The sequence below is a fragment of the Pteropus medius genome, unplaced genomic scaffold (assembly GCF_902729225.1).
Source record: "Pteropus medius unplaced genomic scaffold, Ma_sr-lr_union100, whole genome shotgun sequence".
NCBI lineage: Eukaryota > Metazoa > Chordata > Mammalia > Chiroptera > Pteropodidae > Pteropus > Pteropus medius.
Genome location: NW_024340849.1, coordinates 40,208,062 through 40,224,094, shown reverse-complemented (window position 1 = coordinate 40,224,094; position 16,033 = coordinate 40,208,062). Strand labels below are relative to the sequence as shown.

At 37.5% G+C, this 16,033-nt stretch overlaps 2 protein-coding genes across 10 annotated transcripts in view; one reads left to right on the top strand and one right to left on the bottom strand.

Moving 5' to 3' along the window:
- LOC120587867 (uncharacterized) overlaps positions 1-8,471 on the bottom strand; it is a 62,467-nt gene extending 53,996 nt beyond the window's left edge. For 2 of the 8 annotated variants that reach the window (XM_039844946.1, XM_039844959.1), the window contains exons 1-2: positions 8,216-8,471; positions 1,431-1,586 (exon numbers count right to left, since the gene is read on the bottom strand). In XM_039844946.1, the coding sequence (XP_039700880.1) occupies positions 1,431-1,586; positions 8,216-8,255 (196 nt within the window). In that variant the 5' untranslated portion in view covers positions 8,256-8,471. Of the gene's footprint in view, positions 1-1,430; positions 1,587-7,624; positions 7,936-8,215 lie in introns of those variants that run through there. The other 6 variants (XM_039844948.1, XM_039844949.1, XM_039844953.1 and 3 more) reach the window with 5 other exon arrangements.
- The window catches only part of THOC1 (THO complex subunit 1), a 42,221-nt gene continuing 34,129 nt past the window's right edge, over positions 7,942-16,033 (top strand). Inside the window, exons 1-6 of one of the 2 annotated variants that reach the window (XM_039844939.1) lie at positions 7,942-8,047; positions 10,146-10,219; positions 10,312-10,372; positions 11,603-11,669; positions 15,040-15,158; positions 15,624-15,672. In XM_039844939.1, the coding sequence (XP_039700873.1) occupies positions 7,994-8,047; positions 10,146-10,219; positions 10,312-10,372; positions 11,603-11,669; positions 15,040-15,158; positions 15,624-15,672 (424 nt within the window). In that variant the 5' untranslated portion in view covers positions 7,942-7,993. The remainder of the gene's footprint in view (positions 8,048-10,145; positions 10,220-10,311; positions 10,373-11,602; positions 11,670-15,039; positions 15,159-15,623; positions 15,673-16,033) is intronic. The other variant, XM_039844940.1, reaches the window with a different exon arrangement.

Sequence of the window (16,033 nt, the reverse complement as noted above, 5' to 3'; positions counted from 1 at the left end):
ATCACATAATCACTGTCATATGATGAGGTGATCAAAGAATATGCAGTCAAAAATGTAGTAGAAAAGTATTATAGAGGGATATCAGGCAGTTAATGTTATTCTGAATTTTATGATGTTTGTGAAATCTGTAATGTATTGTCATTTATTTTCTCATTCCAAATAAAAATTCACTTTCATATCTAATTTCGTATTTGTAATTTTGTATTATTATTCTTAAAGATTACCCCTCCCAAACTGTATAAACTTCCGACTAGATACACCCCTGCTTTGATACATGTGTTTTTGTTTTTACCACTGTAATATTTACTTTAACATATACACATATTTGTTTATGTATTTATTTATACATTATGCCCCCTGCCTCTCTCCACCCAAAGAATGAGAGACAGAGAGCAGCAGAGAGCGATGGCAAGGGGGTGGGGAGTGGAGGTTGGCAGGGAGAGGTGGGGAGAGAGAGAAAGAGAGAGATTTTGCCATTTCCTTTGTTTTCTGAACTGTATGTTATATGAACTGTATGTTTTCTTATTTTCTCCAGTGGTCTTGGGAGTGTACGTATTATTTGATTCTATAAATGTAAATAGATTCCTTTATATTTTTAAATCTATATACTTGAATCTATTTTTTAAATTAGCTAAGACACAACTACAGAGTTTATTTTGTTCCCCCTTATATAAGATTAAGAATTTGGCATATTTTCCCCTTATATCGGACCTCTCTCGGCCCTGCCTCACATCCTTCGGATCCACTTTTACTCTAACCACTGTTATGACAGCCAGGTCCACAGAGGTGAAACCGAGAGCACTTCACTTCAGCTATATCATACGCCTTTTTTTGTTTTCTGCCCCAGGGCTTCTCTAATATTGTACTATTACACAGAACCCCCATGGGAGCCCTCATGTATTCACGCATGCACAACTGCAACATCCCATGAGTCAGCCTTTGATGAATGGGGATTAGAAGTCAAAGGATAAATGCTTTCTCTCCTTTCTTTGGACAAGCAATTCTGAGGCACATTATATACAGCTCCTCAAAAGATTCCAGCAAAACTGAGTTCTAGTCAACCCACAGCAGTGACCAATACTATAATGTACTGCAATAGCTTTTCCTCCTGTTTCATTCTCCCTGGTTCCACCACTTCCTTAGATTGCTGTTCAAATAAATTACCTGGACACAATAGTCTTTGACTATTTGGGGGGCTAACTCAGACTAAAACACTCCTCTTCCATCCTTCTCTAAAACTTCCCAAGCTTTATTGACATAATTTGAGGTCTTAAGAGTCATCATCACTCCAGAAAAGAAATTTCACTTACCAGATCGCTTCTGGTCATATAATGATAGGCTGATATTTATGTCTACAGCCACTCAAGGCACCCCCTCACCTTAAAGGAGGCATGCCTGCTACTTTCCTGTGCATCCAGAAAAAGACCTACCACCACTCAGAGGTAAAATCCAACTATAGACTGGCTCATAGGAGGTAACAGAGTTGTGTGCAACAGCTAGAGTACAATCTTCACAAGGGTTCATTTGAAAGTCAATCCACCTCATTCGGAACTTCAAAAGGGGAGCCCAGCCTCCTCTTTTTGCCACTGAGAAATGAAAACAACAAAAAAAATTAAACTAAACAATTATTCACACAATTGTAGATGAAACCTACCTCAGCTCCTACATTAATTGAGACTCTATAATGGCAAATGAAGTCTAACTCCAAATAGCATTAAACTATTGTAAAAGGGATTTAATAGTTCATGTAACTTAGATGAAAATGGAGCTGTCATCTGACATGAAAAAGCCCAGAGCTCAAAATAATTTGCAATTAATCTCTCTATCACTTTCCCACTCTCTTTCTCTCCCCCTACATCTCTCCTCCCCCATCTAACATCTTTCTCTTCCTCTCTTTCCTTTTCCTATAGCCCACCTTTCAGCTCTATTTCTCTTTCTCCAAGTCATAGGGAAGCCCCATTTTCTCTTTCTCCAAGTCATAGGGAAGATGGCAACATTAGCTCAATATTGATCATAGCCCCTGAGGTAACAGATAATTGTACATATCAACCAACTGATATTATCCTATTGGCTGCTCAGCATCAAATATCCTTTCCTGTGGGAGGAAAATCCCAAAATAGGGCTCTGCTGCTTACTACAGAAGCTGAAAGCGAGGAAGGACAGGCATAACTTCTCCTGTTCTCTGAAAGCTAGAGAACAAGCACAAGATCTGAGTGTAACTAATCAGATACTCCCAGCTATGACCTTGAATCTAGAGGGGAAAGTGCAAAGGTTTGAAAGCTGGAGATGATGCAAGATAGCTGCAGCAGCATGGTGTGATGGTGAGCATTCAGTGATATGGTGGCATATGTCCAGAGGCCACAGAATCTAGGAGAAGAGCCAAACCATTAGAAATGGTGTTAGCAGGAACATCTTAAAACTGAAACTATGCCTTGCTTCCACTGAGCCCAAGCTTTATCTACAGCCTTCCATTTGGTTGTATGAGCTTCCTGATATCCTCCCAATAGCTTACTTCTCAAAACACTAACCAAAGCAGGTTTCTATTGTTTATAAAAATAAAATAAAATAAAAAAGAATTCTGACAAGTACAGCAGCCATATTATCCAGCTGCAGAAAAAAATTTCAAAGACTTATTGTTGGCCAGGACTGGTCATATGCCCACAACTGTATTGTCTATTATAAGAATAGGGTGAAAGGGGGTAGGAATGGCAAGTGAGGAATGGGAAATGTGCTGAGCAACCCCTGAAATAGCTATTAGGATGAACAATCTTAACCTTAATTTATAAACATGAACACATAATGAAAAATCACCAGTCATATGAAGGAAATAAGATGTGCCATAGAGTGGAAGCAAGGTGACCAATGAAAGCAAATGACTCTCCTCTGAAACAGTTTATACAAAAAATAGAGAACTTTTAAAAATAAACTTTGTGTTCAGTGAGATTCCAGAAGACTATAGTGTGCAGGAGAAGAAAATAAAAACTCCAGAGAGGTGCAAGGTCATGAAGAATCTGGCCCTGTCCATTTCTCCAACCTCATTTTCCACTGCTCTCCATCTTGTCACTATGGCCTTTTGGTTCTCAAATGTGCTAACCTTTTCCCTAATACAAGCCACTGTACATGCTGTTCCTTCTACCCAGAATGTTCTTTCTTGCCTTCCCTGACAAATCCCACCCTTGCAAATATACAACTTAAATATTACCTCCTCAGACCTGAGATAGGTCTTGCCTGACAACTCTATTTAAATACTGCCTAAGCATTCTCTGCCTCAGTCTCTCATTCCTTTGATTTTGAGTGACCCTGATGCTAAGTTACTTAAGCACTTTTCACCTCAGGTTCTTCTCCTAAAAACTGGGAATAAAGTGTACCTACCTCGTAAGATTGCTGAGATTAAATGAGTTCATACATGTAAAGTGGTTAGAATTCAAGCACACGATAATACTCAACAGATAATAGCTATTATTTTCCTCATAGCATTTACTATGGTAAAATTCTTTTATGTTTTTATTTATTTTTTAATATAAGATCTGCTCTCCCACAAAATAAAAACTCCATGAGGGTAGTAACACTCTGTTTTGCTCACGGAGCTACGTTCATATACAATTATTGAGAATAAACAAATGGAAAAAATATTTCCTGAAAATGAAGGAATAAAATATTGTTATATCAATCCCATAGGACAGTGGGGTGGCCATGAAAATGCTCCACTTGGATCTTTTGCTGTGGGGAGAACAATGGACTGACAGTCTCAGCTACTGCCTTCTGGATCAACTACATTTCACAGAAGCCAGGCTTTCTAGGCTGCATTTAGTTAACCACTGAGCAAGACAGACAGCAGACCCATTCTGGCAAACTGCCAAACTCTTCCAACAAGGAAGTTTAACCTGAGGACTCTCCACTGATGAAAGTCAAACCTCCCTTGGAGCTGCGCTTCACTCAAACTGCCTACCTAAACCTCCCTCCTTCCAGAGGTGTCAGCCTACATAGTGGTCTGCCTGCCTGCTCCTGCTCCCTCCACAACAAACCTCTTGCACATCTAATCCTGTGTTGGTGTCTGCTTCTTGGTAGACTCAAACTAACACAATCAGGATCCCCAGAAGCAAACCCTGATGTGAGAATTTGTGAGCAAATGATTTATTAAGGTGCTCTCAGGAGAAACCAGTAAGGAGAAGAGAGAAACAGGACAGGAAAGGGGAACAAGCCAAGCAATGATACAATTTCAGGCCAAATCTCTGCCTAACCCTATAAGAAAGCTGGGCTTACCAGACAAGAAGTCATTCACTATTCTATTTCAGATCTTAAATTATGCTCATCTATGTGGTCCAACTAAGCTCACCAAAGAGGATTTTAGCATGTATACCTGATAATGATATACACAGTGCTTATAATTTAATAAAATAATAATGCTTCATATATAATGCAATATTGTACCTGTGACGGACAGATTATAAGTAATCAATATAAATGTGTTAAATAAACAAAATAATATAAAATGTTCAAAAATTGCTACCACTCAATAAAAATACAGCACTCAGTTTTCATGTAATTCTTTTTTCCACACACACACACAAAAAAATTTCACAAAGTGCCATCCCTCTTCCATTATTGTTCTGCCCAGTCCCATTCCTTTCCCAATGGAGTCTCATTCTTTTTGCTCAGCTTTGCCTCTCAAGCATCAGTTCCCTGTCAATATAATTCTCTCAATTCATTCAAATTACAGAGAGGAGAGAAAGGGAAAGATGGCTAAGGCCCAGAACCTGAACCAGCAAAAGCTGCAATCCAATATCATAATGGTGTTGACTGGTGAGCATGGAGCAAAGTTTCCTTTTGCCTGAGCTAGAAGATAAAGACTAGAATGAAAGCAGACTAAGCTGCCCCCTTTTCTACTAGATCTCATCACTCCAATGGCAACCTGAATCCAACTAAGATCACACTAAAGAAAAGAAGAGGAATAAAAATGTGAATGCTTAGAACTGATCTAAACCACCTAGCCTAGAACTTCCCGTGGAGGGTATTTCATAACAGAGAGGCAGTTCCTGGTCCATCTTATCTCATTAGCATAAAGGGAAAAACAAGTGGGCAATAAATCTAAGTGAAGAGGTTACATGTTGTTGGATATCTGCCCTTTGTTATTACCTACTTAAAAAAAAAACTCATAATGTGTTACTGATGACAATATGATCCTTATTCTTATGCAACTGAAGGAAATAATTTATGAAACATTAACTAGGCCCATGGGTTAGTAAAGATTCAAGAGTTAAGACCTGAGAAAAATACAGGCTTTGGGATTAAAGCCAGGCTCAAATCTCAAACTAGCTTGCTCTAGTCATGTGACCTAGGACGGATGAGCCTATTTCTTCACTGATATATAACTATGTACAATGTTGGTGTAAGGAGTAGAAATAATATAAGAAAAGTGTCTGGCTCATAGAAAGTGCTCAATAAAATAACATTATTTGCAACATAACACTGTAAAAAGCACAAAATTTGGAATCAAAATCCCTGGGTAGTCTCATTTTGCCAATTATCTCTATCAAGAATGCCGTCTCTTTGAGTTTGCTTCCTCGTGTGTAAAATGGGCATAACAGTTGCATTTACCTACCTCAAAATATCCTTTAGAGGATCAAATGAGGTACTATGTTAAGTGCATTGGGAGTTATAAAGCATTTATTAAAGTGATCTAAATGCTAAAATATTTTTTACAGTAGTGATTTTTAATAGATATCCTTTTTAAAATGCAATACCTACTACTTCCTGACGTTTTTTGAACAGAATCTTATCTTGAGGTCTCAAATCATACTGATATCTGTGATATCTTTGACCTTTTTAAGCTATCTAGGTCAGACTGCTGCTTTTTAAGTTTTTTTTTTTACTACAGTAAAATATACATAAAATTTAGCATTTTACCCTTTTTAAACCATTTTTAAGTGTACATCTCAGGAGTATTAAGTATATTCACATTGGTGTGCAACCATCACTACTATCCATTTCCAGAACTTTTCCATCATCCCAAGCCCAAATCTGTACCCATTAAAGGATAACTTCATTATCCTGTGAAGAGTACTACTTTTTTTCCTATTGTGTCTTTATCTGGTGTTTCTTCACTTAGCAGCAAAATAGTTCATTTCTCTCCAAATATACTGCCAGCTATATAACTTGGTAGAAACTGTAAAAGCCATTTTTAAACCCATAACATTCTTTGGCCTCAGACATTAATACAGTGTGGTTTCAGATTAACTGTTCAGACCTATTTCTGTTCAGAACCCAATGTTAAAGAAAACAGCTATCTTTCACTATACTTTCTCTCTTCCATACCTCTGCTCATACCATTCTCTCCATTGGGAATATCTTTCCTATTCACCCCTTCCCACTCCTACCTATGTCTATTAGCATCCTCCTGGGGCCAGCTCATATTCTATCTTTTCAATGAAGGCTCCTTGACCACCTCATGTGGTAGGGATTTCTCTCTCCTGATCTCTTACAGCAGCTATTACCTAAATTACTTAGGAAATTGTATACATACTGTAAATGTTTGTTCCTTTTATGTCAACCACACTAAGAGCTCTTCAAAATAGGAATTAAGCTTTATTACTTTGTTCATTTGTTCATATATTATTCTTTCAACAAATACCGTCCATTGTGTACAATGTATCCAACAAATGTTTGCTGAATAAACAAACAGAATTCTAAGTCACTGGGCTTTGATGGATGAGTCAATAAACTCCAGTTCTTCTTATGTTTGGATTTTTGCAAAAAATTGTATTTCTTTCTCTGGTCTTAGTTGCGCTCTAGTTAATAATCATCTGTAATATAATAATCCTATTACATCGGTTACCTATTAAATCAGTTAATAAGTTTATTTTGCCAATTTTGAGATTTGTTATACAATCAAACCTGAATGAGTCTGTTGATTCTAAAAAAGACTGCAATGCTCCAGGTAGCCATCATTGTTCACAATTCCCACTCACGGGCAACACTATAAACATATTTTTTTGTTGTTAGCTTCCTGTCTTCTCGTTGGATGTCAACGATGGGAACAAAGTAAAGCGCACCTAACTTTCTTCATTTAGGTACACGTGGAAGAGCTGGCAGGAAGTTCCTTCCGTTTGAGTCAATGCATAATTTCTCTCCCCACAGCATAATTCCAACTAAGAAAGTTACTGCTGCTTGACTTCTCATTTGGTCAAGCCTCTCCAGTAAGAGGAGACATGGAAGGAAATTGCTGAGAAGACATGGTTTTGAAAGGGGTGCCTCTACCCTAGGCGCAGGGCTATCCATTTTCCTATCAGCGCCGAATATTGCATTCCTCCTCGGTCCCTCTCTTTCTGTAGAGATCTATATAGGCCCGCAAGTTAATTGATTCCAAGATATTAATAATAATCATTATATTGCTATGCAAGTCACATTTGCATTATTTCATTCGCGCTTTTCAAGAGCCCTGTGACACAGGCATTATTTCTATTTCACAGAAGAATGAACTGCTGATGAGCTACAGGGCCCATGAACTACAGGGCTGATACGCAAATCCGGGGCTGAGACTATTCTTTTGGGAAGGACTGAGGTCCGGGTGCCCACGGCCACTGTCGACACTTGCCCATCTTGCTTTCCCAGATAACCCACTTGCCTTCGATTCTGGGGCAGCGGTTAGCTTCCCGTGCAGCCCCGTGAGCCGTACCTCGCTCGGCTTCTCCAAACCAGGAAAAGCACCGCGGTAATTGTCCCAGCCTGTTCCCCGCAGTTTACAGGGGCGCAGCTACCCATACGCCGTCGCCACAAAGGTTACCCACGAACCCGGACCAGGTAGTGTGTGGCGAACTAAGGCTTCCAATGCCCACCTGAATTCGGTCACCACAGAAGCTCCCAACTATCAGCCGGCCCTCCCCTTTGCTCACACGCCGCTCTAGCCGCGTACAAAGCGGGTAATCTCGCTGCTCGCGGCTTGACGTCATCGGCCTGCGCCGCAGCGCGGTGGCGGGCACGCGCAGCCGAGAAGATGTCTCCGACGCCGCCGCTCTTCAGTTTACCCGAAGCGCGGACGCGGTTTACCGTGAGTGTAAAGCGGGAGGGAGCGGCCTTGACCCAGCGCTACTCTTTACCCTCCTCTCGATGAAAGTACTGGAATTTTACCTTATGGTAAAGCGAAGACAGAGGTGTATACGCCGCAGCGTTGGCTCCCGGCCCCGTCTGGGGCTGGGAGGTGGGAAAAGCGCATTACCTGCCTTTTCCGCGCGTCCTTTGCTGTCCGTTTCCGCCATCCTGCCGGCTGGAGCCGGATCTCCGCGTTCTGGGCGCCCTGCATGAAGGGCTCATCCGTAGACGATCTCCCGTCTGGTTTAGCAACTCTGCAGCTCGCTTAGGGGGCAGGTGTCTCCAGAACTGGAAGGGAGTGGTTTTAGCCCAGAGAACCGGCTCCTGCTCCACCTCCTAACTGCCCGGTGATTGTTCCGGCTGCCTGTTCACCACACCTTTCACTCTCCATATCTCCTAAGAAATCGATTAAGAAATCCTAAGTGGGAAAAGGCAAACAGATCAGCTTGGGAAGAGTTGCCAGATATCATTTTATTCTTACACATTGGAGAACAGTAGTTTTAGCATCTGAGAACTAAACACCTTACAGAGCGTTTTCATGTTAGCTGTTTTATTATCCTTCGTAGATGACATGTACGAACTAAACACCTTACAGAGCGTTTTCATGTTAGCTGTTTTATTATCCTTCGTAGATGACATGAAACTGAGACACACACACACACACACACACACACACACACACACACACAAAGTTAAGTGATTTACTAAACTTTTTTCTGATTTTAAACCTCAGCATGAAGAATCTTGTTCTAAGTTGTTTGACTGTATTTGTCTTTAGCTTTTGCGCCAATATCTCGAGTCATGATTCAGCTACTAGGATGGTTAACTATGCATACTAAATGTTTAACTAGTTATAGTGGTGCCAGAATGAAAATTCTGTGAAAGAAAATTGATTCTTTGTAGTAAGTAGTTTTTTATGTACGCGGGGTTTTTTGTTTTTTTTCCAATACAGTGTGGGGTTTGTCTTTTATCGGATTATATCTTGTTTATGTTATCAGAATGATTTTCTTTCTCTGCATTTTGCTGTAATCTCTGGTGCTTTGAAATTCTGCTAAGAGTAATTGTTAGGAATATCTAAGATCATGTTAGTCCTGGAAGAGGCCATTTAATTAGAGATTATCGAGTACAGTGTTTCTCCAGCTTCTCTGTGTTGTGGGATCACCCGGGATCTTGTTAAACGTATATTCTCATTCAATAGCCTTACACTGGGGATCTAACAAGTTGCCAGGCAGTGCTGCTGCTGCTGGTAGTAAGGGTCTACAACAACCCCTTTGTTTAACTGGTGAGGAAAAGGTAGCATTAAGGGATTTGCCCAAGATGATAGGGCAGAGTCAGGAATGGACATTTCCATTATAAATCTAACTCCTGTGAGGTAATAAGATGACTTTCCAAGTGTACGTGAATTTTCACAGAATAAATGACTTTGCAATATTTTTGTCTTTCAATTGCGACTACTTTAAGATAACCGGCAGGTGGTATTTACTATGTGTGAGGGACTGTACTGAGCAAGCTACCTAGAGGAGGTAGTACTTGAGATGGGCCCTGAAAAATGGATAGAATTTGCATGAGCAGGTGGGAAGAACAACATGATTGTGTAAATACACTAGAATGAGCTTGATAGAAAATTATGAAAAATGGGTAAACCTTAGTGGAGAGTATGTGTTAGGGGGTAGTGGGAAATAAGATTGAATAGATTACGTGGAATAACCTTATCTAGACCTTGGGAAGAAGCTATGAAACTTTAAAACCAAAGCCTGTAAATAAGGAGCCATTTGGAGACTTTTTTAAAGAAAAAGCAGAATACTCTCATGAATGTAATATTTATAATAGGAGAGAAAACCTGGAATGAGAAAGCTTAGCTAGGAAGCTCTTGGCCAGGTTTAAAGTGATGAGTATGTATCAATAAGTGGCATTTGAATAAGAACTGCTGATAGAATGACTGATAGGTGATTTTTCCCGGTTATAAATATTTTTAAGTAAGAAATACTTATGAGTGATGTTTTTCAATAAATAATAAGCAAAAATTTTCTACTTATTTGCTATTTTTATTTTTCTAGAAGTCTACCAGAGAGGCCCTGAACAGCAAAAATATCAAGCCATTGTTGAATACCTTCAACCAGTTACCTGGCAGGTAAGACATTGATATCCGTGAATATGCTTGCTTGAATCTTTATACTTACCCTGAGCTGTTTGAAAAATGTAGCTGTCTTTTGTTTTTAATAGTGAAAATGAAAAAAAATGTACCCTTGACCAAGCTTTCAGAGGTGTTCTAGAAGAAGAAATTGTAAGTATGTTTTTTTTAATTTATCGTTATTGGCAAATTAATAAGTTCTGTTATTTTTTAAATTGCTTTTATTTGAATGAATATTTAAATATGATTATTTTTCCTAGAATGAGCTTGCTACTTTTCAAAAGCTGACTTGATCATATTATAGGATTTATGTAATAATTAAGGATTTTTGACAGCACAGGTACAAAATCCTTTGAAGAGTTTGGTTTACTAAATGAAGAGAACTCTCTCCAAGTGAATAGTATAAGAAAAGTTCATTTTAAGTCTTCCTGAGCAAGAACTAGAATTTGTAGTTGAGCCCTCTTGCTTTGTTGTATAGACAGGGGCACATCCTATAGTGGCACAAAAGATCAAGTAGGGACATTCAGCATGGGAAATTGGGATTCCATGCTCTCATTTTCTCATGGCATTCTTCTCATCAGCATCTAAAAAAAAATAACTAGAGCTTGTCTAACTTCAGTAGAGAAATTTAATCAAATGTGAAAAATCTGAATTTATTTACCATTAGTGGGGCACCTGAATGAAAGGAAAAGTTTCATCAGTTTATTCTTGTTTAGTAAAGGTTGCGTGCTGAGAAGCTAGAACTTTTTCTCATGGCCCTAATACAGTGTCCCTTTCTTTTGGACAATTCTGCATTAAAACTTATTTTTTCTTCTTCTTCAGACCTAGTCACTTACTTATTGTGAGGAATTAGACAAGTTATTTTATTCTTCTGAGCCTCACTTTTGTTTGCAAGAAGGGAAATAACCATTCTTTCAAAATTGTTCTGTAGAGTGATGGTTAACGAACACTCAATAAATGCTGGTTTTTATGATGTTATTGAACCTAGACACTACCGCCCTTCTATTAAAACCCTCTCGTACATATTGATGCACCAGTACAATTCATTCCCCTGGCCCTGCCTTCGCCCTGTGCCATTGATTGATTTATGGCCTCAGCTCTTTTGTACATGATTAGCTTACGGCCTTAATCATGCTAATATAACCGTTTTACTTGGTATACTTCTACAATTAGTGACTATTACTTGGTATACTTCTACAATTAGTGACTATTACTATTTATTTTTTGTATTTTCATCTTTAAAGCAATTTTATCTTCTGTGAGAAATCATCTTTATCCCATATTTGTGATAATTAATTTAATGTCTGAGGGTATATTTTTATTGTTATCAGATTAGTTGGAACTCTGGCCCCTAAATTAAATTGTTTTCTCCTCTGTTGGTAGATAAATCATTCATCATGTGAAAACGTTTTAGCTATTATTTCTCTTGCTATTGGGGGAGTAACTGAAGGTACGTATGGTTTTGTTTTGCTTTCAAGTAATCTTGAACATGACATCCTTTATTTAAAACATTCTCCCCATAATTCTCCACTGATCTGATTTTGTTCATTTTTCAAATTCTGCCTTTTCCAAGAAGTCCCAATTAAATTAGCTCACATTTATTTCTCATTCCTAGTATGCAGCGCACATTTTAGCACTTTCTTTGTTTTCAAGTTGTTTTGTTCATCCTGTAAATATTTATTGAGCATCTACTATGTGCCTGGTACAAAGCTAGGACTTGACGATTCAGTGGTAAATAAAACATTTTCTGCTCATAAGGAGTTTAGTGGCTAATGGGGGAAACAGACTTGTAACTGTTTCACTGTGGTTTAATTACTGTGGTTGAAGTGACTGTAAACTTCAGAGTCTAAAGGAATCAGGAAGGTCTTAGGAAGCTGCAGTGAGCTGAGATATGAGGGATGATGAATTTGTCAAGCAGAAATAGACGGGAATAGCTACGTATAGGCCACCTTTAGCATGGGTAAAGAACTACGTGGAGCAGAGGAGTAAAAGGATGATGAAAATGGTGAGGAAAGAAGCAGGAGGGATAGGTTAGTGTCATTTGTAAAGGGCTTTGAATGCCATATTAAAGAGGAGCTATGGAAATAGAATTGGATTAAGGGAGACTGCTGGCAGGAAAACTAGGTAGGGGACTATTAAAATGGAACAGTGGCAGTGGGAGATAGTTCCAAGAGATTTTTAAAAAGACATAAGTACACAATGCCTACTTAACACATAGTAGAAGCTCATTAAATATTTGCAGAAAGAAGCAATGAAAATGTTCATTATAACTCTTCTTTAACCAATTTGGTTAAAATACTCATTTGATTAATTCAGATAATTTATGCAAAAGGTGCCTTTTAATCTGTAAAGCATTATTCACATATTATTTTGATACTTATTCCTACAAAAACTAGAACATAAAAGATAAAAGTGGTCTTCCAGTGTAGCAGCAAGCTATTTTGTGAACTTAAGCATAATTCAGAAATTCTGACTTCTCATGTTAAACTTTTATATAAGATGTTTATTCTTTCATTCATTAAGCATACTTAAATGAGTTGTGCAATGGACTGTTCCTTGCCAAACAGTATGCAGTGTCTGCTTACTTCATTGATTACCTTGATATGTTACTCCTATACACTGGTAATGTTTTTAACACTTGAAGTTGTACAAAGTCAATGTTTAGAACTTTATTTGAAAAAGGTGAGGGCTTATGAACTTAGTTAAATTGTAAGTAAACACTTTAATTTGATGGGGAAAATTCCTTCTTGAGAGAGATTATAGTATTGTTTATGTGACACGTTTTCAAATCGTCCATAACTATATTTTATTAAATTCAACTTAGCAGATATTTATTGAGCTTCTATTCAGTGTCAGACACTTTACTGGTTAAAATATACAAAAAATGCCTGCCCTTAGAAAGCTGATAGTTTACATAACAAAGAAACAGGATATGATAAGTGCTATAATATATGTACAGTGTGCTTCAGAAGCATAGAAGCGGTGGCCTGCTCAAAGATATCAGGAGGTTTTTAGATGCACTGTGTGCTCTGTGCTTTAAAAGATTAAGTTAGGAACTTACCACGTGATAGGAGGAGGACTATTTAGGCAGAAAAAGCATCGTGAACAACCATGCAAATAGGAACATTGCAAGGTATTTAGTAACTTGGTATTTAGGAGAGAGTATATGTGGCTGAGGTTAAGGTGAAGCAAAGAGGATCATGTAGAGGTTGAGACACAGATTGTGAAAGTTGTGGGGGATCATGCTATAAACCAGCTCATTAGAATCACCAGTGAATCTCTATTTTTAAATGAAATCGCCAGGCTTTAGCTTAGTTTTAATCAGAATCTTTGAGAGTAGAATATAGATAATTTTCTTAAGTTCTGTAATTATCAAATGTGAGTTAGCTTAGGCCAGACTGTAGTGCAACTAATGGCAGGGAGTATGTCCTTCAAATCTCTTAGATGTCCAGGGCGTATAGTATCACAGAATCTGAGTCTTAAGGGACTTTAGAGGTCACCTGGTTCAGTCTCATCTCTGGCCTATCGTACCTTCCCTCTGTAACGTCCCTAGCAAGTGGTCATCCAGCCTATACACCCATTAATGGAGCTCACTATCTGATTTCTGTTAGATAGTTTTGATTATCAGATTGCCCTTGTATTGAGTTAAAATCTGCTGCCTTTTGCCACCCACTGGTTCTAGGCATTATCCCTCACATCACATTCCAGATATGATCTTAACAGTGCAGAGTAGAGCTGGCAACATTACTACCTTTTTTTGAATATACTGTATTAATGCAGTGTTTTGGGCTTACAATGCCCCCTAGATTTTTTTTTTTAACGTACCATGCCTAACTTTACTTAAACTAGTCTTAGTATCACCTTAAAGTAGAAGGAAGAACAAGCAGAGAGATAAAAGTATTTTTAACTAGTCTAAATGTCTTTTTCTTAAAATCTTTAATTTATTGCTTTATATTAATAACATTGAATTTAGGAATAAACAGCTTTTTATTATTCTTTCCCCTGAAACAGTACTGTTATTTTAAATGTTTAATAATAGTTGAAATCAGTATCAAACCTTTTCGTTATATTTTCAGAGATCATCTTTTCAAGTCACAGACACAATTCAGCAACACTAGAGAACATTTGGAAAAGAGAAAAAAGGAAACAATACTAGTCATAATTCCTCTACTTTAAAAAACTACCATTTATTTTAGTATATGGTTTTAGTTTCTCTAGTCTTTTAAAAAAAATTTATTGTTGTTACTAATATACATACAGTTTTGAATCCTGCCTCTTTCACTTAACTTTATATAATAAACATTTTCCAAGTTATTATAGTCATAATCATCGTTTTTAATTGGCTGCATTATATTCTTTTGAATAGCTTAGTGGTGAAGAAAACAGACTGTGGAGCCAGACTACCTGGGTTCGTATCCCAGCTCTGCCACTTACTGGCTCTATGATCATGGACGTTATTTAACTTCTCTGTGTCTCAGTTTTCCCATTCTTTAAACTGAAGATAGTATTATCTACCTCATAGGGTTATAAGGATTAAATGTATTAGCATATGTAAAACACTTAGGGTGCCTGACATATAGTAAATGCTCTAGAAGTGTTATCAAAAGTGATTATCATTATCATTATTACTGAGTGCGCATACCAAAACTTAAAAGTATGTCCTGTTTGGGGACTTTTAGGTTGCTACCATTTCTTGTCTTTTAAAGTCTTGTTAGGATTGACGAAGTGTACCTTTACAGTATTCTTCAGAATGATTTTGCATGGGCAATTTTACTGAACAGTATTTTAAACTTTTAAATTGGCTTGTGTTTCACCTGAAGGTATTTGTACTGCATCTACACCTTTTGTATTGTTGGGAGATGTTTTGGATTGTCTTCCTTTGGATCAGTGTGACACAATATTCACTTTTGTGGAAAAAAATGTTGCTACTTGGAAATCAGTAAGTTCTTCAGTTTCTTTTTCTACTAACATTATCTTTTTATTGATCTAAAATTGCAAGGGTAGGTTTTTGGCTTAAATTTCTGATATTGCTAATTGCCAAAACATTTGTTCTTGTGAACGAGTTACATATTCTGCTGTGGGCGGCAGGGCGGCGGGGGTTGGCAGTGGTAAGTAAGAATCATGTATGGAGAAAAAGTTGAAGTACAAATTTTGACTTAGTAACATTTTACTTGAAAATGCACACTTTCACATGTTTAAAACAGTGTAGTATCATGTTTTGTTATTTTACATATCAGAAAACTTTTATATTATTAAAAATATTATTTGCTTGAAAAAAGCGAAAGTGGCCTAGTAGACTCCCAGTGCATGTTACTATTCTTTAATATTTTACTTCCTGTGACTTATTATTGAAGGATGTACAACAACTTCTGAACTATAGTAATAATTTCTGTCTTAATTTCAGAATACATTCTATTCTGCTGGGAAAAATTATTTACTACGTATGTGCAATGGTAAGTAATTCATTGGTAAATGATTTTTTTTTTTTAAATATAAATATGGCCAGAAAAACAAGTGGTCGAATTAAATACAAGTAATAAAATTTTCTAAATAGATTTGTATCTTCATTTTTAAATAATAGTCTGATTTATTAAAACTGATCATTCACTTTAAACTGTTCCTGTTCTGGATGGAAACTTATCAAAAACCAGAAACAATTGGTAAAGCTTATCTTGCTTTTGCTAAACTTGTTTTATTCCTAATTTTGTAGGGGTTTTTCGTGGCATTAGTTTCTACCTCCATTTTAAGAACTACTGCTTTAGGAAGATACTCTTGGCAAACTGGTTAAGAAACTTGGGTATGGTTGTGATAAAC